Source organism: Xyrauchen texanus, chromosome 3 (genome assembly GCF_025860055.1).
Source record: "Xyrauchen texanus isolate HMW12.3.18 chromosome 3, RBS_HiC_50CHRs, whole genome shotgun sequence".
Classification (NCBI taxonomy): domain Eukaryota; kingdom Metazoa; phylum Chordata; class Actinopteri; order Cypriniformes; family Catostomidae; genus Xyrauchen; species Xyrauchen texanus.
Genome location: NC_068278.1, coordinates 18,606,706 through 18,631,554, shown reverse-complemented (window position 1 = coordinate 18,631,554; position 24,849 = coordinate 18,606,706). Strand labels below are relative to the sequence as shown.

At 37.7% G+C, this 24,849-nt stretch overlaps 1 protein-coding gene across 1 annotated transcript in view; it reads left to right on the top strand.

Annotated features, from left to right (window-relative positions):
- LOC127631614 (calmodulin-regulated spectrin-associated protein 1-B-like) overlaps positions 1–24,849 on the top strand; it is a 44,709-nt gene that overhangs the window by 17,622 nt on the left and 2,238 nt on the right. Inside the window, 14 exon segments of the mRNA XM_052109875.1 lie at positions 146–178; positions 4,260–4,401; positions 11,104–11,243; positions 11,346–11,442; positions 11,880–12,048; positions 13,191–13,282; positions 13,878–13,956; positions 14,073–16,350; positions 19,244–19,380; positions 19,499–19,710; positions 20,012–20,098; positions 20,101–20,113; positions 20,266–20,387; positions 24,713–24,831. Coding sequence (XP_051965835.1) covers positions 146–178; positions 4,260–4,401; positions 11,104–11,243; positions 11,346–11,442; positions 11,880–12,048; positions 13,191–13,282; positions 13,878–13,956; positions 14,073–16,350; positions 19,244–19,380; positions 19,499–19,710; positions 20,012–20,098; positions 20,101–20,113; positions 20,266–20,387; positions 24,713–24,831 — 3,720 coding nt within the window.

Below are 24,849 nucleotides of genomic sequence, written 5' to 3'. Positions count from 1 at the left end.
TCTTCAGTGGCATCCCTCCTTTTCTTTGTCCCCTAACCCCATAGCAGGGTCAGATCTGTCTGCTTTTTTCTTCCCTGACTTTACATCCTTTCTTCTGCTCTTCCCGTCTCTTTCCCTCTAACCTCCTCCCTCGCTACTTGGATAGTCTCCCTCAAAATGGTATTGGAAACTAGTACCTGTAAGTTGGCTGTGAGTGCTTCCTTTCCACCACTGCACGCATAGTATGTGTCAGTCTGAGCGCACACCATCACTACTCAGGCCACGCTTTTATCTGATCAATGCACACTGGGAGATGTTTCGGTCCACTGGCTCACGCTGCCCTGTATTCGCACAAAATGATCTGCCTTTCACCCTTAAAACCCATGCATTTATGAGCTAACACAGGCCACTGAGCTTATGTGTCTGTTTGAGTCCCTGTTGTCTAACCTCATCTTTTGTCACTCATATCTGTGCTGAATTATCTATGGCAATCACTTCCCTTTGTCTATTTCCCTGTCACTTTCGGCTGTGTCTATTCCTCAGCTTGATCTTATGTTTGTACTGGACCATTGCATGCAGGAGCCTGTGGAGTGGAGATGGGAATTGGAAGGAATTTAATTCATTCCACTTATTGATACAGGTTCCTTAATGACTTTGTCCATTCTTTTTATTTCATCAAAATTACTAAAAGACCATCTAAAAGACCAAAAACATCATTAATGTTACTACTGTAAAATCATGATACATTTTAGTAAGGGAGGGTGATTATGTGTAAAGCATGATAACTGCACCTTCTAAGGGACAGTTGTTTAATTCCTAGATCAATTTGGCAATGATTATTTTTTCCCATAACCACAATATTGTGATTTATTTATTTATTTTTTCTAAATGATATCAATATTTGGTGTGCAAATATTGATACATAATCACAAGGAAAAATGTCACAATATTTTAACATATCAATATATTTCCCATCTCTACCCATGGCGCACTGTGAAAGACGTAAGAGAGTTGGTAAACTACTTATCTATTTGTTCATATCAGAATATTTTGCAGTAAGTGTAAACTGCATTGTTTCTATACTTATCAACAACCTAAAATTAATAGTTTTATATATTCCCATCATTTTGGGTTTCAGTGACATCATTCGCAATGCTTCATGGGATTGTAGTCCATACCCGCATAAAAAATTATAAGTGACCTTGTTTACATTCACTTAAGAAAACGGTTTATTCCATGGTTTTTGCAGAAAGTGGCATTATGAAATGTCATGTAAACGAGAATGACGATTTCCTTATGCCACTTAAGGGATTAAGAGAAAGCAGTTTAACACACCTAGGTTTCTCCTCGAGAACGCAGCTCAATGTGGCTATGTAAACACATGATTGTTGTTTGAAGAGTGTACATGTGTGTAAACAGACCGAATAAATGAGTCATAGGATGGATCCCAACAACAAGTCAATACAGCAGAATGTACAGTGGGAAAAGCACATACACTGTAAACTATACCCATTTATACACAGCAATATGAAATATCAACGCTTCCTCCCATTTGTTTACAGTATATGCTCGTACACTGAGGGAATCCCTGAATTTTACGTAAAAGGGAAACTCAAATGTTACAGCACTATTCCGCTGCAGATCGTGATAGAAAGTTAAGGAAACTAAAACAGCAACAACTCTGGAATATCTGGAAATAAAGCAAAGCAACAGAGAATAAATTAGCGATGTCTTCTTCGGATGCCATGTTTGTTATTTACAGAAGCGTCACTGCGAAATTACGGTGCAGTGGAGAAAGCTGCTTACCGAGCAACATGTATACGGGAGTAAAGATTATGGCACTTAAATAGTGCATGTAAACCGAAACACTGCTTTCATAATTACCTGCTTTCTGGTGTCCATGTAAACATATAGTCAGTCTTGTACCTTTGTCTTTTTGTCTGATTTTCAAATCCTTTTTTTTTTTCTCAAACCAAATTTGTGATGATGTGATTCACCCGCTAGTTGGTTTGGTTCATGGCTTACAACTCTTTTATGAAGGATTTTATGAAAAGTCTATGGGAAACATTAATGGGTAAAATACTTCTGGAACATAGATGGCTGAATAACACTGTTGCACTCTAAAAGGTGCATATACACAGACTTTTAAATTGTGCGACACAGTAAATTACTGGAAAGTTGATATAGCTGATTCTTAAAGACAACCAGCAGAAAATAAGAAGCGTGCTGATTGTAACAACAACTGCAAGATGGCTCACTTTTTATTATGGTATACCATCTGCAGAACTGTTAATGTAACTGAATGTCAGAAGTTCATTCGGTTCTAGTATTTTAATTGTAAATACCATTTCTTGATTCCCAACTCTGCTGTGGAGTATTCACTAGTTGTACTGACAAAATCTGTCTCCATTCTGCCCCTGATTAACTTTTAGATCTGTTTCTAGCCCTCACCTTGTCCTGTTTTCAAATAGGCTTAAGGCCCCAATATACTTCCAGAGAAGTTCTAGTTCATACTTTGTTTAGGGTTAAAAATAAGTTCTAAACAGCTTAGCAACGGTATACTGTTTGCGAACATTCAGACACCCGTCACACTGCTGTGGGAGGGGTTTAAAGGAGCATTTAAATATGAGCACATTACATGTAAAACGTAAAAAAAATGGTTATCCATGACTTTATGCTGGAGTAGAATTCACAATGCACAAACACCCAGCCATAAAATGCGGTTATAATAAGGTTTTCCTAAAATTTTGCCCAGACAAGCTGTTACGAACCACCAAAACAAACTCAAAAGCACCTTCTTTTTGGCCAGATTTAGTTCTAAATTACATTTATACATTCTTTGGTTTTGTATGAGGGATATCGGGGCCTTCAGTGTCTGTGTAGGAAATAGGTGGTTGTTCCAGGTCTGAATTTTGTAGGTCTATTCTGTGTCAGACGTTAGCCCATGTGGAATTGATTTTTTTCCCCCATAATTAAAAGTAACTACACACACATAAAAAAGTAATTGTGCACAATGGAACGGACAACCTTGAATCCAGACATATGGAGGGCTTTTGTGTATAGACTGTGTTTTTAGATTCTTTGTTTTGTGTCTGTTTATACTGTTATAAACCATGTTGTCACAGCAATGTAAAATTTCAATCCTATGTGTATCAACACTGTGTTAGTCAGTGTTTATAGCACTATTACTGTGATTCGTGGTATTAGCTGGTGTTGACAATGTTTGAGTTATGTTTATGTTGTACCAGTCACGGCAGTGTTGTTGAGGAATAGTTCACCCAAAAATGACAATTCCGTCATAATTTACCCTCATGTCTTTCCAAACATGTATCATTTTGCTTTTATTTGTGGAACACAAAAGTAGTATAGAAGAATGACCAAGCTGCACTTTTCCATGCAACAAAAGTGAACTGGGACTGGGGTTAGGCCAGGTTTGAGGATGAGCAAGTGTGAATGAGATTTTAGGGCTAGGCTTAGGTAACTTAACTCTATCCTAACCCTAGTGGTGAATGGGAAGCTTTTAAGCAACTATTGATTTAAATTTCAGTCTGTTCCTAGCGTAATCTAGCATATGGCTTAAGAAGACTTGGATATTTAGCACATGACAGAGTTTCTGCCAAGAAGATTTGGTACCAGTCAACATTTCTGGGAATTCTAATACATTTCTTGATGTTGGGGAAAAATCTGGTCATCTCATCACGGTGTTAATTTTTTAGCTTTAACATGGTGGACTTTGAGCAGTTTTGTGTCAATATTTTTACCATTTTACCATTATCATGTCTGATAATATTGGAATTTGTTGGGCATTGGGATGTTTTAACAGTCAAAAAACTGTATTTATCGGCTAATGGAAACCTTGGTGCAGTGTCATGGACTACTTATTATACATTTTTGGAACTTGACAGCCCCAGTCCCCATTCACTTTCATAGTATGAACAAGATCAATCTGAACATTCTTCAAAATGTCTCTTTTTATTTTTATTTATTTTTTTGGTGTCCCATGGAAAAGTTAAATCATATCCCTTTGGAACCAGGTGAACTAGGCTTACCCTTTAATTTGCGTTTAGTTTTTTTAAGATCCAGTTCTATTAGACCATAAAAAAACTGCTATGTTTATTGTCATGGCAAAAAAAAAAAAAAAAAACCTTCCTGCAGAAATGGCAGTGGCATTGAAGATAACTTTTCCCATGTGTCATAAGCTAAAAAGTTACTTTTTGTATTGTGGCATAGTGTAGTAGGTGGTTGTGACAGCATGTCTTCCTCCTGTCTGTCACCCACAGGTACGGTATCGACGGGATTATGCCTCAGGTAGACAGCTGCCATATTTCCCCCTGCTGGAGGACCTGATCAGGGACGTGTGTGACGGTGCTGCACTGCTGACCGTGGTCCATTACTACTGCCCAGACCTGATGAAGCTTGATGGTAAATGGACACCGTTTGCTACTGTTTTGTTGGATAACATTGCAGCAACCTGTAATTGTATCACGTGTGATATAAAAAGAAGGGCTGTGCACAACTACATGTTTTCAAAATAAACTAGACAGAAGTTTGTCTGAATGACTAGTTGAAAAGACAGCCTTAAGGAAGCCCTGTATAACTAGTCTGGTTTAGGGGCTTGTTCACCAGATGCAATCATATGCATTTCTTAGCAATATACAGACACAATGTATACAAGTACAGCCCTTTAATTGGGTAACTGACAGAAATTAAACAAACAGTCTAAATTATTTAAAGGGTTAATGTACAACCAGCTCATCATTATCACAAAATAAATCTTGACAGTGATCAGCACCCCAAAACAAAGCAGAGGGATCTTGTTTCACCCTGAAATGCCTTATTTTTCATATATATTGGAATTATTTTATTTAGAATTACACTGCTACTAAATATTGATTTAGTAGAACTTGATCAAAGCTATGTAAGAAACCGTAGTTATAAAACTATGAACGAAAGTCAGTTATACTGTGTTGCTATGGACAACAGTCATTATTCATAAATACTTGAGCTCTGAATGCCATGTTTGACCAATCAGAGTCAAGTATTCCAGTGATCCATGTAATAAAACCTTTTAGTGCACAAATCTACTATAGTACACCCAAGTGATTTTAAAGTTCGATGGAATTTGTCATGTATTTTGTTAAAGGTGATGAATAAATTTGCTTTGAAAGTCGGGTGAATTTATAGATGCAACTTCTCCCAGAGGGTTTTAGCATGCTGCGTCTAATAACAAAAAAGTGATGTCCCCATACTGGTATCGGAATCATGTACTGCGCTCATGTACTTGTGCTTGTAAAAATGAACCGATACCATATGACGTATGGATGTCATTGTGTAAACATTCAGTGCTTAAATGTAAATCACATTATGTCCAAGTGAGATTATGTAGCCGCATAAGCTGTGATTTAATGAGATAAATATATACTGTAGTTTGATTGTGCTGTACACTTCAAATGTGAGCGCTTGTGATTGTGTGGAGAACGTGTTGTGCAGACGTCGGCTGCACGTACCTTTTAAAGCTCCTCATTGACTCCTACATGGACAACACTATCATGAGTATTGAGTTCTCTGTTTGTAGCAGACGACAGTGAACAGAGCGCAAATTCACTTTGTAGCGTGAGGCACATACAGTCAACATATTTAATTGGGGGGCACTAGTGAGCCATGGGTCAGTAGGTCACACTCCCCTGCAACTCCCACAAAATCATCCATTTTGACATTTTGATTACATAAAAAATTAAGTATTTATTGACAACCCCGGTTAGCCCAAGTCTCATTTACACTCATTGGCAACAAGATGAAAGCGCGTTCGAAGATGCAATCCTCGAAAGGCAAAAAGCAGAGCGAGGCAGGCTCTATCGCACCAACCTCTCTTGATGATGCTTTTCAGCCAGGTGAAGTTTCACACTGGTCAACAGATACTACAATCCTGGAGGCCATTAACTCACTGCGTTCTTATCTAAGAGCTACCAAAGTTGAAATATGCAAGATGATTGACACTCTTATTGAAGAGAGAGCCTTCACTATTAGAGGAGAAATATCTGCTCTTAAATCAGAAACTCAGGTTGACATTCTGGCCTTGCAAACTACGACCACGATCTTTTCGGATGCCATAACCAAGCTTCAATCGGAGGTGAAATGCTTATGTGCAGAAGTGAGTCTTCTTACAGATAAGTGCATGGATCTGGAGGGGCGATCTAGAAGACAAAATGGGCGGATTGCCAGATTAAAAGAGGGGGCTGAAAAGGTTAAGCAGGTGAACACTTTTGTTTCAGACCTCTTTTAGGACATGTTGTCCCTAGAAGTTTATCCGCTAGTGGACCGTGCTGCCACGATCACTCGTACTGTAACTACGTTATTTTCGAGAAGTGACGTCCTAACAGTCCTTAGGAGAGGTGCTGAGCAGAAAGATCTCACCTATAATGGCCAGAAGATCTGTATATTCCCGGACTTCTCTCCCGATGTGGCAAAGTGCAGACCAGCGTTTAACAGAGCTAGAGAGCTACTTTGGGACAAGCCAGGAGTGCGGTATGGAAGGTTTTTCCAAGCAAAGTTAAAAGTGACTTTCAATGGCACAGAGACTGTGTATACGGACGCAAGAAAAGCAGAAGAGTTTGCGGCGTTCCACTTTGGTACTGGCCGAAAGGATGCTGAGGATCTGGCGACTGCAGACAGCGACAATGCTGTTCTTGGGTGATGATTAACTGGAGAGTGGTTAAATGTTCATGTTTAAAGACTATGAATACATGTTCGTTTCTATAGAGACTGTTTACCGGACCATTTAACTAATAGCCAATGGGGTAGGTTCTTTCTCCCAGGGCAAGGACTCGGACACCACTAAGGAAGTTCTTTTTATTATATATATATATATATATCAAAATTAAATTGAATATATAAAAACTTCCTTAGTGGGATTGTGCCTTACTTTGCAGGTCTCTCTTAGTATAGGCAAGACATTGAAAATGTTAAGGGGAGGGCTCATTATGTGACCATTTCTTTCACAATGATGGGGTTCATAATAGCCTGGTACGAGCCTACATATTTGCAGGATAATATAGCGCAACTGGGAGAAGTGGAGACAACTTACTGTGGTTACTTGGAATGTCACAAAAAGTGACATAATTTATCTCCAAGAAACACATCTGAATAAAAATGTATATATTAAGCTAAGATGTAGGTGGTTTGGTCAAACTTAGTATGCCACTTGCACAGTCAGATCAAGATGGGTGGCCATACTATTCAAAAAGGGCACACCATTCATTCACAAGACAGCTATTGCAGATAAGGAGGGCATGTATCTTACAGTGATTGGGGAACTGTATTAGTATCAGACTAATTTACTTATTGCGGGTTACCTGAACATAGTATCGGACCCATATCTAGACCGCTCATGTATTTTTTAATGGATGCTAAATAAGTGTAATTTGCAAATATGGTCAAGTATCACAATATAGTGGTTTCAGATCACTCTCCTCTTTCATTCTCTCTAAATTTAGCTAATTTACCTCATTTTGATTAGTTATGGAAACTTGAACCGACAGCTTCTGAAGGAAACAAAATTCTGTGGCTTTTTAAGAGATCAAATTTCCTTTTTCTTGAGATGAACAATCTTCCTGAAACATTCCCTTCAATACTGTGTGAAACATTGAAAGCTTACATCAGGGCTGTATTATTTATTTTCAGGCTGCAAGAAAAAAAGGAAAAGGGCTGAATTTGCAGATCTGGAACAAAAAAATGTATCATTTGGATAAAGAAAAATCAGTTTTTTAAGGAATTCAGTGATGATCTTTCACCCTGTCTATTCAAAATGTATACCCAAGCAAATGCTGTTGGCGCTTTACCTCCTACCTTAAATGAAGCTATTATAACAGTAATACTTAAAAAAGGGAAAGATATTGTTAAAGCAGGTAGCTATAGGCCAATTTCACTCCTGACGTGTGACTAATATTTTTTGGCAAAAACTTTGTCAATTAGACTTAATTCTGTAATCGGTAAAATTATCCACCCTGATCAGACAGGATTTATTCCAAATAAGCACTCCTTCTCGAATCGTAGAAGTCTTTTTAACATAATCCATTCTCGGAGCACAAATATAGATTATTTGGTTGTTGTTTCTCTTGATGCAGAGAAGGCTTTCGAGCAACTAGAGTTTTGAGAAAATGTTATGTGGGTGGTACTTTTGAAAAGTGGATACAAATTATTTATTGTAATTATGTGTGAGAATTCTTACTAAAAGATTGGTCTCTCCACCATTTCAATTACAGAGAGGGTTGCTCTCTATCTCATTTACTCTTTTCCTTGGCTCTTGAGCCTCTAGCACAAGTCATTCACTCTGTGCTAAATCTGTGTATATTGGGATCAAAGTATACATTAAGTAAAATCTCGTTATATGCTGACGATATACATATGTTACCAAGCCTCAGTCTACTTTTTCATCCATTTTTGAAACTATCTCTCATTTTGGTGAATTAATGCCTATAAAACTAAAAGATGTTTCAGTTCTATGAAATTTCCATTTCAAAATAACCCATCATAAATGTACATATTTAGGAATTGAGGTTACAAAGGATTTTCAATCATTGTTTAAAGCCAAATTTGCCCTTCTAATAGCCAAATTGCGAAATAATATTCAGTTTAGGAGATCTTTTCCGATTTCCTTAGTGGAACGGGTCAGTGTTATTAAAATGATCTTTCTCCCTCAAATTCTTTATCTATTTCAAGACATTTCAATATTTTTGCCTAAGATTTTTTTCAAGCAACTTATTATTCAAATATTATTTCTTTTTTATGGACTTTAAAGCCCATAGAATAAGTAAAGCCCATCTTTGAAAATCCAAAGCATATGGTGGAATGGCCCTTCCAAACTTCTCTATTATACTGCTTGTGCTCTTCACACTATCATAATGTGGCTAGATCACACTTTTACGCATACTACCTGGATCCAAATAGAAAGAGAAGCATGTAGCCCGCATGACATTTGTGCGGTGATCTTATCACCTACGAAGATGGATAAGTCAGCCTATAACCAAAGTTGTATAATTCATGGCATTATCTGCATTTGGAAACGGATCAGATCAAAATTTAAAAAAAAGCTCTTAACTTTCCTCTTACCAATTGGAGGGTCCCAATCATTTACTCTCTACCATGGACTAGTGGAGAGATCTGGGCATTCTAACTGTTGGAGACCTATTCATAGATGGGAGTTTTGCCTGGTTTAGTCAGCTACAGGCACAATACAGTCTACATGGGAACAATTTTTTCAGATATTTGCAGATTAGGGATTATCTAAGGAAGCACACACCCAGTCTTGATGCGACTAATCCTGCTAAACTTGATGAACTCGTGGGGCTTGGTTGTGGGATTAGTCACTTGATATCTCTACTTTATTACTCACTATTATTCAAGGCTTCACCTTCTACACAGGGTATATAATTACTGTGTGAGTAAGAAGTAGGAGAGGAGATAAGTGATGAGCTATGGGTTAACGCACTAAAGAACATATGTTCTATTAACTCAAGGCACAGTCTTATTTAATTTAAGATCATCCATTAACTTCGTTATGCTAAAACAAAACTACATCAAATTTTTCCAGATGTTTCCCCATTATGTGGTATGTCAGATTGATGAAGATACTCTTCTGCACAGTTATGTCCTCTGTCCTAAGTTAACTCTATTTTGGACTAATATTTCAAATTATATCAGAGTGAAGTGAAGCCTGATCCACTTCTGGTGATATTAGGAATCTCAGATAAAGTCGCCCCACTCCAAAAATTTCAACAACACTTGGGCTTATTGTGGCAAAGAAACTTGTATTAAGGTTTTGGAAAAAGACAGAGATGCCATCTGTCAAACTGTGGCTAGAAGGAATGGTAAAGTTATTACATCTGGAAAAAATGTGTTTCTGTTTATTAAACAAACTGAATCATTTTGATAAGTTTTGGTTTCCCCTTCTCCATTATCTTGACAGTGTAGGTTGAGTAATTGTGTGGCACTGACCGCCCAATTAGCGTGGCATGGTATAAGTCCCTAGGGTGGGGAAGGTGGTATGAATTTAGTTGTTCTGTTCTGTTTTTGCCCTTTTTTGTTATTATTTTTTTATCATATCTCCCATTAATCTGGAATCATGGGAGTTATGCAATAATGACTGTTGAATTGCTAGATTCTTCAATAAAGATTTAAACAACATATTTATTTAATTAAATAACAGCCTTTTGCGGTTTAATAATCACTTTGAGTCATGTAGCAACTAGCTTTTCAGGATTGACCGTCATAACGACAAAGAAACACTTAAAAATAAAAGCTCAATTTAAATAATGAAAAGAAAAGTATGACAGAAATATATCACTACTGTAGTGTTTATGAAATGTTCACTATAATACTACTAATAATAAATCAATAGTAATTGTATTACATTTAAGCAATATCTCACAAATGTGATGCTATGCAGCACTTTATTTGACAAAATATAACTTTCAATGATTGATTTCGTATTGTGTGTTAGGTTCTGTATGTAAAAGCACTTCATTTGATAAAAGTACAATATTATGTTGAAAATGTAATTGTTATATTTTCATTTGATTATAGTTTTAATTCATTTATTTAAACACCATTTTGATGATAAAAAAAAAAAACTGTTTATATGGAATTCAGAAAAAAAGAGCGGAAATAAAAAAACGGGTATCGGACATGGTATTGGCTATTACCAAAATGGAAATAACGGTACTCGTAGCGATCTAAAAAAAAATAAAAATGGTATCGGGACATCCCTGTAAAAAACAAACCATAACAAAGCACTGCGTCTCTTAAACTGTCTCATTCAAGGTCGCTAATGTAATTCCTAATGTGAAGAAATGTGTTACATTCTCCTGATTGAAGTGTGATGCTATAAAGTGAATTTTTAAAGCTTTGTTGTTTTTGCTTTCTGGTGCTGTAGTTTCACACCCCTGTTGCTTCACCTCAGATTGCCTTGCGAGCTAAATAAAGGCTTTGTGACGTGTTTTTTCCCAATATTTTAGCCCTCTAGCAAATATTGTCGATATTCCAGCCCTTTGTTAACAGTTCATTAATGCCTGAAACTGCATGCCTTAGGATAGCTTGTTTGCTAACATAGACTTATTTTATCTACAGATATCTGCTTAAAAGAGGTGACATCAATAGCAGACAGCCTTTATAATATCCAGCTGCTAAAAGAGTTTGCCAATGAGTACCTTAACAAAAGCTTCTATTTGACTTTGGAGGATATGTTATATGCACCTCCTGTGCTCAAGGTAAGCTGTTCAGTCATGTATTATAAATGTCATCTTTATCAGGTTCATTTGTATCCATATGTTACTGTTCTTGATTTTCCCACTGTCCAATTCTTCCTGCAGCTCAATGTCATGGTGTTTATAGCAGAGCTCTTTTGGTGGTTTGAGATAGTCAAACCGGAATTTGTCCAGCCAAGGGATGTTCAGGAATTTAAAGATGGTGAGAAATGTTTTTGCTGTCTTTTTGTTATAGTATTGACCAAGTATTTTTTAGCATTGTTTTTCTGCCTAAAAAATTTAACTGATAAGATCTGGGTTAATAAATTCACAATAAGGTTCTATAAATTTTACATTTAAAAAATAAAACTATCATGCATTTAATAAGTGCATGTATTAATCTTGGCTAATGTTAATTTATAAATAAATGTCTAAATACTAAATAAATAATTAACATTAACCAAAATTGATAAATGGTTTAAAAGTATTGTTAATTGTTAGTTCAGTTAGTTTACTATTATACTAATAATGTAAACATATACAACCTTGTAAAGCATTACCAGATCTGAGTTCTTCAACCAGGTGATGTTAAATTTGCAAGAAGCCTCTACCATATTTAGGCAGTTGTATTAAAGGTAATAATTAATACTCTAATTACAGCACAAGCAATGACTCAGCCCAAGAGTGCCAGGCTGACTGTGCCCATCTCTAATGCCACAAAACGGAGCTTCCTGGTGTCTCCTGGTGTGTCTGATCCAGCAATTTCTGTCCAGAACAGCCCGGAAGTTTGTAACAGGTACTTCCTGCACCCTGAAGAATCTGAGCCTCTGTAAGTGCTTCATGGTTATGTCTCTTTCAAGTGGAAAACCATTTGTCTTTGTGGCTTTGAATGCAATTGACAGGAATTTTATGAAATTGTGTTGACAATCAGATTCTCTTCTATTAGCATTATATTCAGTGGCCTCATAAAGTGTTTGGACACTTATGTCACACTTAATACCTGAGTTAAATAACTCAATAACACTAAATAATTAAATAACACAATATCAAAGTATATATATATATATATATATATATAAAATTTCTTTTTTAAATAAAGATATACAAGTAAATTTTTCATGCAAAACATTATACAAAAAATTTTCCTAATTTGGAAAATTAAATGATAAAGTTAGTTTTAGCATAATTTGTTTGCAGGTTACACTTGATTTAATATTTTGTATCTAATGCAGTGAGTGGTTTAAGTGTACGTTTTGGGGCAAATGTATTATAATCAGACATTTAAAAGCTCATATGCTTTCTCAAAAATATTACATATACTTGGTCAGTTTATATCACCCATGTCTTAATTTGTCATCCATAAGACTTGTCTGTTTGTACATGTGAATTTGTTTTTGGAAATTATTACATTATTCTCTCTGCAAATTAAGTAAACCTACAACAGAGACAAAAGCAGTAACAAATAACAATGATTATGTTCTGCTTTTCAGCTTTTTGACTCCAAAAAGGCCTTAGCATGACTGATTCACTTTTTAGTCATATCATCTCATAAATGTTTTGTATGCCTTAACATGTTGTATTTGTGTCTTTTCCACATAATCAAACAAAACTGCACTGGTTTGGTTAATTTAATAAAGTAATGGGTGATGTCAAAGATTCACTTTGCTTAATCTTTTTTCACAAGCAATGATAAACAAACTACTCTGATTTAAAAGACAATTCAGCATCATACTTGTGCCATGAACGCTGCTCTATGATTGTAGCATTCAAAATGTTTTAGGTTAAAAAATCTGTAATTTTATTGGGCTAAACAGCAGTGCTGCTCGTCTAAATTTTCCAACCACATGGATAATGCTTAGTGTCAGTTACGATTAGATTTTGCCTGTATTGACCTCCGGGGCCCTGGAGATCATTCGTCCTATTTTGGTGTGCTGGTGGATTGCCAATCATGCCCTCTGTTTGCTGTTTCAGTAATAAGGGGAGTTCCAGTTTTAGCCCGTCTCATCCACTCCTGCCTCTGAGGCAAAGACAGAAGAAGGTTCAGTCAGGAGAGGAAAGCACAGGTAATGCACCAAGATTCTGCTGTCATTAGTATTAAAAATTCAAAATAACCAAATATAGTAATTTCTGCATTTTCATGTGACCGCTCCTGTTGTCTGAGACCATGAGTTGGGTGAATTTAATGAAACTTGTCAAAATCCATGACCATGTCATATTTAATACTAAAATCAAAAATAAGAAATTATACTGTGTTTATTGAATATGAGGATTATTTTTTGCATTGTGAGATTATTTGTATGATAATAAAACTTTCCATTCTAACTATTATTAATAATGAGAATCACCATTGAGTCTAATGAGAATTACAATAAGTAAAGTGTCTGCATTATGGTAATGAGATGTTTAAATGTCATAAAATTATGTCACAATGCATAAAATGTTATAGTGCTTCAATAAGATTAATATAAATCAATTCTAAGTTATTATTTATTTTTTTGATTTGGGGGTAAAATATGTGACCCGGATGCGTTTTCATTAGATTCACCCAGTTAGAAGTGATGTATTAAGCCTGCACTGACCTTTTTTTTGTAATGCAGTTAGTGTGACTACCATTAGAAACAGGTAATCAAATTCTCTGTAATGCCCTTTTCTTTACAGCCTGTAGAAATCGCTCCAATTCTTTGACACAAGAAGGCCACTCGAGAGGATCTGTGGCTTGGTCAGATAAAAGGCAGAGGTACAACACCATTAATAAATGTGAACTCACACAAAAAACATTTGGTTCAAATATTTGCTTTGTTTTCCTATTTGAAATTAAAATGTATATTTGCTTGTTAATGTTTCTGTAATCAGGCCACTGTCTCAGCTGAATCGGTATGTTCTCACGGAGCGTGATGCAGACTTGGCCTTTGGTGACAGCGTTAGTCTGACCTGCTCTGTTAGTGAGGATAGCCTGGCCTCCACTGTCACACCCAAACACCAGAGCCATCCAAATCAGTGCACTGCTAGATGGGTCAATGGCCATGGTCTGCTGGGCAACGTTAATATGGATGAGGAGGATGAGCTGGTAACCATTGCCAGGGCAGATTCATCTAAGAATGACATCACCCTGTCAAACTCTGAGGACGCACAGTGCCGAAGTGCTACCCCTGGTGCTAAAACAGGCACTTTGGGAAGGAAAGAGGAAGCATCCTCCGAATCCCGAACAGACAGTTACTACCTGGAACCTCTAATGCCTGCAGTTCTCAGACCAGCTAAAGAGAAGTCCAGATGCCTGAATAAGGAAGAAGAGTCTGGAGAGGGACCGCAGAAAGGGTCAGCACGGAGAGCTGCGGGAGGAGATAGCCTCAATTCATTTTCCAGAAGGAGACCCCCACACACCCTTAACCGGACCTTTACTCCCAACACCAGTTGTGAGTTTGAGTTAACTATTGAGCCCAAATCTAGTGAATTTGTGCCTCCAGCCCTTGCGCAGACACAAGCTTTCAGACCATTGGCGACGAGTAGTGTTGAGCCGTCTTCCGCTGAGCGGTCACCTGGATTTTACCTTCATTCATCTGTACCTGAGGAAAAGAGGCCAGTCCAAGCTTGGGATTTACAGCCAGGATCTGACATTGAGACGGTGGAGACCATTGAAGAACAGGATGCAGAGCTTACTAAAGAGCTCCATCCAAACAAGAAACTATTCTATGAGGAGGATGAAGAGTCTTTCAAACTACGAGAGGACATTAATGTAAAAGAACATGAGGAAAAGGATGGTGTAAGCAGGTGTTCGAGCCCAGGTCAGCAGTCCCAGGTCAGTAGTGTTACCAGTGGTAGCATACGTATGACCAGTTTTGCAGAGCGAAAGATGCAAAAGTTTGGTAGCAACCAAGACATCCGATCCAGCACCAGCAGTTCACAGCGGACAACACCAGATGGCTCGGAGAGTTGCCCCTTTTCTTTTACTTCCTGGAGAATTAAGCGAGATCAGAGTCCCAATCAACAGAACAAGGAGAGTGTCAACATGTTGGCCTCTGAACTTGTCCAACTCCATATGCAGCTTGAAGAAAAGCGACGTACAATTGAAAGCCAAAAGAAAAAGATGGAGATCTTGACAGCCAGACAAAGGCTTAAGCTTGGGAAAGCTGCCTTTCTGCAAATAGTGAAGAAAGGGAAGAGTGACACTCTCCCTCTGCCTACAAAATCTGAGTACTACTTGAAAGATGGCCAAAAACTCAATCAAGAGAAAGTTAAGTCATCAAAAGAAGACTCCTGTGTCAATGCTTTGAGAGATGGGGCAAAAGAGTTTAAAGAGCCAGAGAAGACTTCTATTGATTGGGCAAGTGGGGGCACTATGTCCCCGAGTCCCTTAGATATGGACGAGGAGATGGATCTAAATGAGTGCAATCGCTCCATTGAGTTGCTGAACGAGGCCATAGGTAGCATTCAGCAGCAGATGATGCAACTTTCGCTCCAGCAGGAACTGCTTATGAAGCAGAATCTCCAGTCTCCAACAGGCGCTGCTCCACCACCAAGTAGTGACCAAAGTAATCCCTCTGAACCCATGGTCAGAGCTTCAATACATTACATTGAGCCAAGTGGCAGCCCTATGGTGCGAAAGCCACCCAAACTGAGTTCAGCACGGTCCCGTTCCAAACCTTCTGAGCTATTATTAGTTAAGGAACAAGGCAAAGTGCAGAAGAGCTCCACTCCTACACCTACTGATGGCCAGGCCTGGCCTAATCAAGGGGGCAGAACTCCTAAAGCAGAGCCTGAGGACTTTGTGCAAAACTCTGTAAGTTTGGACGCACTCTACAAGGACAAAGGGAATCAGAAAATCACATCATTCCACCTTAATGATGAAGCTAATTTGAGGACTGTGTCAAGGGAACCAAGTTCAGCAGCCCTGGGTGTCACTTTTGATGAATCTATGTCTTATACCTTACGGGACCCTGAAACTACATTTGAAGATGGCCCAGGGAAAGATAACGTCTCCTCAGAAGATATTTCCGGAGGACTGGTCAATCTTGTTGAAGTAGACCTGTCTGACTTGGCTGCTAACCCAGATGATGAAAGTTTCAATGTATTGGATGTCACCAGTGATGGAGCTGATGGGGAAAAGAAATCTGGCATGGGCTTCTTTTTCAAGGTAATGTGGGCGCAATTGACAAGACATTAGGAATACTTTTCTTTCTCAGAAAAAGGGATTGTAATGTTCTCGCAACCACCAGTTTTTATTTTATTTTAAGTTGAAGTCAGAAGTTTACATGCTTTTTATCCAAATACATTTAAACTCAATTGCTGACATTTAATTGTAGAAAACATTCCCTATCTTAGGTCAGTTAGGATCAATACTTTATTTTTAGAATGAAAAATGTCAGAATAATAGTAGACTGATATATTTCAGCTTTTATTTCTTTCATCACATTCCCATTGGGTCAGAATTTTACATACACTTAGTTTCTATTTGCTAGCATTGCCTTTAAATTGTTTAACTTGTGTCAAACTTTTTGGGCAGCCTTCCACAAGCTTCTCACAATAAATTGCTGAAATTTTGCCCTATTCTTTCAAGCAGAACTGGTGTAACTTGAGTCAGGTTTGTAGGCCTCCTTGCTCGCACAGGCTTTTTCAGTTCTGCCCACAAATCTTCTATTGGATTGAGGTCAGGGCTTTGTGATTGCCATTCCAATACCTTGATTTTTTTTGTCCTGACGCCATTTTGCCACAATTTGGAGGTGTGCTTGGGGTCATTGTCCATTTGGAAGAATCATTTGTGACCGAGCTTTAACTTCCTGGCTGATGTCTTGAGAACCCCCATAACATGATGCTGCCACCCCCATGCTTCATGGTTGGAATGGTGTTCTCAGGCTTGCAAGCCTCAGCCTTTTTCCTCCAAACATAACGATGGTCATTATAGCCAAACAGTTCCGTTTTTGTTTCATCAGACCAAAGGACATTTCACCAAAAAGTAAGATCTTTGTCCCCATGTGCACTTGCAAACTGTAGTCTGGCTTTTTTATGGCAGTTTTGGAGCAGTGGCTTCTTCCTTGCAGAGTAGCCTTTCAGGTTATGTCGATATAGGACTCAATTTACTGTGGATATAGATACTTGTCTACGCGGTTCCTCCAACATCTTCACAAGGTCCTTTGCTGTTGTTCTGGGATTGATTTGTACTTTTTGCACCAAACTATGTTCATCTCTAGGAGACCAAATGTGTCTCCTTCCTGAGCTGTATGATGGCTGCATGGTCCCATGGTGTTTATACTTGCATACTATTGTTTGTACAGATGAACGTGTTACCTTCAGGTGTTTGGAAATTGCTCGCAAGGATGAACCAGACTTGTGGAGGTCCACAATTTGTTTTCTGAGGTCTTAATTAGTAGAGAGAGGGGAGGTGTTAGGTTACCAATGGGGGGCGTTTATCAGTCATATCAAATTTGTCGTCAAATTCCTGTTTGCATTAAAAAGTTTGCATTAAAAAGTTTATCTAGACTCCATTATACGGGTTGGTATGCATTTGTACCGCGGCTCATCTGATTCTGAATTCTAGCGACGTATCTGGTTCAGCAGCGTCAAATAGACAGGCAAAGTCACAACCTCCACTAATGCACCTGTATGGCTCTGTAGATGGATACGGCTCAATGGAAAGAGCAGCGTGAGTGCAATGCAGGTGCGTTTTTACTCACAGACCAGTTTTGAGCTCTTAAATGCACACCTCTGATCATTGCAGCGCTGCGAGAATCAGTGCGAAGCACGGCACGAGACCATAAACCATTTGAATTTGGCACAGAATTCTTCATGACCACCCTTGAATTTACTATAGTATCCCTAACTGTACTTCAGGCAGAAATAGACTCATAAAACATATTATCATATCACTACTTCAGCTCTATTAAATTTGTCATATGCTACAATATGGGAGTGAGGGAATATAATAAATTTGTTACAAGAGTTAAATGTTTATAGACATTAAGACTATCTATTTCTAAAGCACACTCAAACACAGCAAAGCTGACCGAAGTGCTTTACAGATGAATCTACAATACATTAAAATAAAACAGACATGTTTAAAAAAATAAATAATAATAATTTACATTTTCATAAGCAAAATACACTTTTTTTTTTTTTAAATGAAAATGTGTAAGAAAATATAATTGATTTTGTTTGCCTTCAGAAATTCCAAGAGGTTACTCATTTGAAGCAATAAGCACCTGATGAAAGGGGTTGCAACACTGTTGTTAACATTTTACTTTTTATAGATATTCTAGATAACCTTACTGTTGTTGATACCAGTACATTTACATCTACATGAAACTGAAAATCAGTGCTGTAGTGTAGAATTAGCATTTCAGTGGGACAAAATATGCAATATTATTGGTCTTTTCACTTATTTTTTTTTTTTATATAATAACAATACCACTTTTATTATTAGTTTATGTCTTTGCATTTTATAGGCCCCAGATATAGCCCTCCATCTGCTTTATTTTAAGAAATGCAAGGTTTGGTCTCACATTCATGATTCATAAGCCTGCTAAATTTATTAACAAAACTTGAAAATGATGCGATGCATCGAAGTTGCTTCGAGCAAATTAAGCAAATAATCCCTAACCGGAACGTGTCCTGCATTGGTTTAGCTATGGACATGAATGAAATCTCAAATCATGTGGTTTGTAGAAGAGACATGCCCTTTTCTAAGTAATTACAGTTTTCACCTGCAAAAAAGAATGTATATTTGAAAGTTGGGTGTTACTCACTATGCTCAGAACTGATGATGGAAATGCACTTACTGAGACTTGGGCAAGTAAGCAACCATCCAGAACACCCTCTCAACACATTAATCTCATGCTGAGAACCACTCAGGACAATTTAGCAACTGCATAACACAGCTATGGCAACCATCACAACACCCTAGCATTGAGGCGGCAAGTTTTAAATGCTGCAACTACCACTTACATTTCCTTTAGAAATATACAAAAATATTTTTTTTACTCCTATAAATGTAATTATACATTTTCTACTACTTTATACTGATATGTCTGCAGGATGAGCAAAAAGCTGAGGATGAATTGGCCAAAAAGCGAGCAGCATTTCTGCTGAAACAACAAAAGAAGGCAGAGGAGGCTCGGCTCCGCAAACAGCATCTGGAGGCTGAAAGTGAGCAGAAGAGAGATGAGACCAGGTATTTGACAAACTCAGAAGTTTCTTCCACCATAGATATCGATATGATCAAGAGATGCTCCCCATTGCCCTTGAATTTTGAGAACCTTCTTTGAGCCTCTCTTCTTTCCCAATTCTAGACGGAAAGCTGAAGAGGAAAGAATGAGAAAAGAAGAGGAGAAAGCCAGGAGAGAGTTGATAAAGCAGGAATATCTTAGACGGAAACAGCAGGAGATGTTTGAGGAGCAAGAACAGCCCAGGCCTAAAATCACCAAGCCCAAAAAGCTACGGCCAAAGTCTGTGTTGAAGGAGGAGCCCTCAATTGACACACTTCCCAAGTGCCCCGCTGCCAGTAAGTGTTTTAACTGTGTCTTCTGTGATTTAAATTATTGCTGAATTTAAAGGAGTAATGCAGGACATGCACAACATTCATCTCTGAAACAGCAAATGCCGATGGCTTACAGCTACAGTGTCTACAAAGGCACTTAAACCAAACTTAAGTAATGACTATATAGTCCTATAATTGGATATTATCAAATAATACTTAAATGTTAGCACTACTGAGGCAATATTGGCCTTACATTTTAAATGCATTTTTGTTGCTTTAATTGTAACCCCCCCACAACTTATGTTCATTCTATGATCCTCACTAGATGAGAACCTCATCAGTGCCCAGTCTGGCTCGAGTCTGTCACTGGCCTCTGTAGCCACCACTGATCCAGACAGTGTCAACTCAGGAGGGCGGGATCTCAACGGTAAGTCTCTTTCACTGTCAGGGTGTGTGCAGGTGTTTGTATGTGTGCATTTCATTGATTACTCTAACCAGAATCAATTGACTCTATTCAGACTGTGAACTCCAAAGGTGTCACTTTACTTATTTGTCGCTGCTTGTTCTTTCCATGAACAGAGGGGATTCAGTAGATTCATTTCCAGGCCTCAGTCGCAATTCCAGTCGGACTACAGAGAGAGACTGGGACAACGGTTCCACTGCATCTTCTATTACATCAATATCAATGGCTGAATATACGGGTGAGTTCTTTCACGTTTCAGGTTTAAATCCTTCTGTAGGAAGGATTTAAACCTGTAAACTAATTTAGTTACCCTGTTTAAGATTCCTGTAACATCCTGTGTTAAAAAAGCAACATGCTGATGTTATATCGACCATGTATGAGACGATATGTTTGTCAGTGTGCACTGATATATAAAAGCACACTTCAATTCTTGTCAGACAGTATTGGATGGTTTTGAGAGTTCAGGCTTAAAGGTCAATTTATGTTGTTTATTGACCACTAATGCTTTTACAGTGGAAATATGTGCTTCCAAAGAATTAAATGAATATTCCGGGTTCAATACAAGTTACGCTCAATCGACAGCGTTTTGGTATTAATTACTACAAAAACTATTTGAACTGCCGTCACACTAGTTTTTAAATTACTTTTTATTTTCAAGTTGTCCTTTTGTTTTTGTTAGTTTTCTCTGTTAGTTTTATTTTAGCTTTAGTTTTTTGTTTCATTTTTAGTTTAAAGTTAATGAGTGAACTGATATTATTTAAATGTGGTTAACAGTGTTGAATTTCTCAGGGCCATCTAATGTTATCGCTGTGTAGCTGCATTTTCATGTTTAATGAGGGTGATATAAAAAGGTTTCAAATTGTGTATAAATTTTTTTTTATTAATTTGTGATCATTTTTATTTTATTTAGTTTGAAATGTAAATGCATATCATGAAAATGTATTTCAGTTTAGTAATTTATTACATTTTTTAATTGCAGTTAACTTCTTAACACTGGTGCTGAGTAGCGCTGCCCAAAGTGAAATCTTATTGGTGCAAAATCCTGCTTCATTTTAAGATGTAACAATTTGAAGATTTGAATAAAAATTTTGATTAAAATGCACATTCGAATCCTAAAATGTGCATTAAAATTGATGTGTGCCAAGCACTGACGTTGACTTGTTTTTCTGAATGGCCGTTCAGAACTTAATTTCATGGACTAATAAACGGACACAGCGCATCGAATATAACAGAACACGGGTGTCTTGAGATGCTTTTTAAGGTAGAATTACCTTTTAAATCAAAACAATGTCTAAAAATCGCAGTGCACCAGCATGAAATGCTAAAATACAGTAATATGGCAAACTGTTTATGACGTTCATCTAGCACGTTTATATAGAAAAATACGGATGCAAAAGCACGTTCAGAGTGAATGGCCCCTAAAGTGGAGGTCTTTGGCTGTTATGTCTTGCTCTCTTATCAGCTTCTTTAATGCATTTTAAAACACTTTGTCAGGTTGAAAGGAGTTCATATTTAAAAAGCGCGTCTCAAGAACCGGTGTTCTGTTTCATTTTGTTGTGCTCCATCGAGTGCTCTGCCTCACTGAGCTCAGATACATGCTGTTACTGAGGTGAGGTACAGTCTAAGCTGCACCAAATGTTGCTTCGCAAGTTCACCTGAAACCCACTACTGTTTTGGAATATTATCTACTTGCTAGAGATGCACCGATCGACCGGCCAGGGACCGGAATTAGCCGATTTTCCGCATGCCCGGACCGTTGATCGGCCGGTCAGCCTCACGTCTTACCGATTCCAAGCCGGTCCGTTTTGTTGCCAGCGGCGCAGGCAATAACGTCACAGCCACATGTAAACATGTCATTGGCGTGGGAGATCTTCACTGTGTGAGTGAAGAATACATAAAGTTCGAAATTTATAATAATTGTTAGGCCAACGTAAACCGTGGGGGAACCACCACAATAACTTTCGGATCAACAAACCTAATTAGACACTTAAAACACCATCACCCAGCTAAAAATGCCCATTTTAAAAAAGAAGCTAAAAAGTGAAAGCGGCTAAAGCTAGCCAGACCTCAGAGCCAGCCACAAGTCAGCAGCCTCTCCTATCATTCCTTGGTATAAGCAGCGAAAAGACCAAAGCAATTACGAGGAAAATTATGGAATTCATGGCCCTGGATGACCAGCCGTTCTCCATAGTTTAGGACAGAGGGATCAGAAATCGGATACATTTCCTCGATACAGAGTATGAGGTACTTTCCATCGTCGAGTTGCCTGAGTTGTTTAATCTCGTGTCATGTAACACACGCAGCCTGTTATCTGTCAACATTTGGGTACACAAATCCGGGAGAGGGGAAGGGGGGTGCTGGATGGCAGAGGCAGGCTAAAGACATACAAATTGTGCCGTTGTGATTTAACATAATTTTTCCCACCGTGTCCGATATTAAAATAAGTGCGACACACATTGCAAAAGGCGTGGGCATTGTCGATATGGCTTCGGGATATGAAATTCAATTCTTCCATCCAGCTGTTGTTAAATGTACATGTATTTCGTTTTTTTCGCCGGAGCACCAGCTGATTCTTCTCCTCCAATCTACCAGTGATGCTTGATTTAACATCCCGCGTTTACTGCCTGCGCGGATATCAACAGCGCAACTGGGTTTTGGTTTCCAGATTGAGGTCATACATGATTTGTAATTTGTATGATGTGTCGATTGTGTGAGTAGGATGCGTTTCATTCAAGATCTGGCAACTGGACCACCTTGGAATAATATATTGATTTGATTATTCATATAACGTGTTTTGGGCCATACAAATTACGGGAGTTTTTTTGGGAGAAATAACAAAACGGGAGACTCCCGGGAAAAACGGGAGTGTTGACAGGTATGCAAGCCGTTCCCGAAGCAGTGCTCAGTTTTACAACTGATATTTGTACATCTAACGTAAGTTGAGCGTATTGGACACTTCAGCGTTTCAGATCTTTGGAATTGTTTTGTTAGACGAGTAATAAAGAGAAAAAGGTCCATTTATAAAAATTGTGGAAAATTACATCTGTTATATAAAGCAACTCATTTGCAGTTAATTGTTATTTCTACCTCTTTCCAGTCACAGAGCACTTTATTTTGAGAGTTGTTTAAGTGAGAGAAGATTCTGTAACTTAGTGCAGTTTGGGGGAAATTGTAATGTTTAATAATTTATTTTATTATGAAAATAAAATTTAGCATTGAAGAAAGGTAGATTTTGTTTGTATATGTGGTCAATAATAGTTCTTAGAAAGAAAATCGAAATCGGTATCGGCATCGGCATGTCACACTTGCAAAAAATCGGAAATCGAAATCGGCAAAGAAAATTGCAATCGGTGCATCTCTACTACTTGCATAAAATTGCAATTAATGAAAAACACTGAGGTATTGCTGGTATTACCAAGATTGAGTCTGTGGTAGTACCGTGGCCTCGATATAGCCTACCATACAGCACAAGTAAACATAGAACTGTCTGTTGAACCGTTTCTACTTTTTTGCTTAATATTTGAGAATATAAATTGGCTAATCTGCTGATATCGTTATGCACTTAAAATGGAATACACTTTTTTTCTTCTTCTTTTTTAAAGCCAGGTATTTTCATTGCAATAATCAAGAGCTATGACACGTGCTGGCTTACATTGATTTCCTGTGCCCTCTTGTGAACTTGGGCAACAATGTTGGTTTAAAAATCTGATGCACGCTCTGTTGCGGGGACGCTCATCCCTCGAGCGCGCACGCTTAATGCAGCTAGATTATAACGTGATGCTTGTGATTTATTGAATAATATATGGCACTGTGCATTTATTATCGTGAAGAAAATTAGCAATATGCTAAAATATTAATTTTTTTAGTCTTCGCCCCATTATACAATGCAACAAAATACATTTTTGATTTGTTTTTGCTTTGGCTTTTTTTCCCAATATAAATATCAAAAACTTATTTAAAACTGTGTACATTTTCTTTAGCAGCTAAACACTTACTGTATATTTAAGATACATTCTCTAGCAAGTCTAAATATCTTATATGTTTCTTCTCAAGTAAATGTATCTTGTTTTAAGGATTTTAAATGGAAAACAAGACAAAAACACTTGATAACAATAGTTTTTTTTTTACTTTAAATCAGTCAATGTCATTTAGAGGTATGTTTAAAAGATGACATTGTCCTCTTTATTATTAGTAAGCATGTTTAATACAACCTTTTAAGTCGGGGCACAAGCTGAATAATCGGTAAAGAGCTAATGATTCATCGTTGCAATAACAAATAGTCGAATAATCATTCTAATAATCATTAGATTAATCGATTATCAAAATAGTCATTAGTTGCAGCCTTATTGTGGAGCAGTTTTCACTTTCAGTGTGGATAGAAAAATTACTTTCTCAGGAAACACCATAAGACTGCTTTGGATAATTCAAAATAGATTCTATCATAGATTTTCATGTATTTTTTTGATAATACAGTGAAAATCACGAGACCATTGTCTTTAATCCTCTCCTCCATTGTCCATTTATTATTTTTGATCATTTATTTTGATATTTTTGTCTCTGTAGGACCTAAGCTTTTCAAGGAGCCAAGTGCAAAATCCAACAAGCCGATAATCCACAACGCCATCGCTCATTGCTGCTTGGCAGGGAAAGTAAATGAACCACAGAAGAACTCCATTCTTGAGGTTTGACCAGTTTGCCAG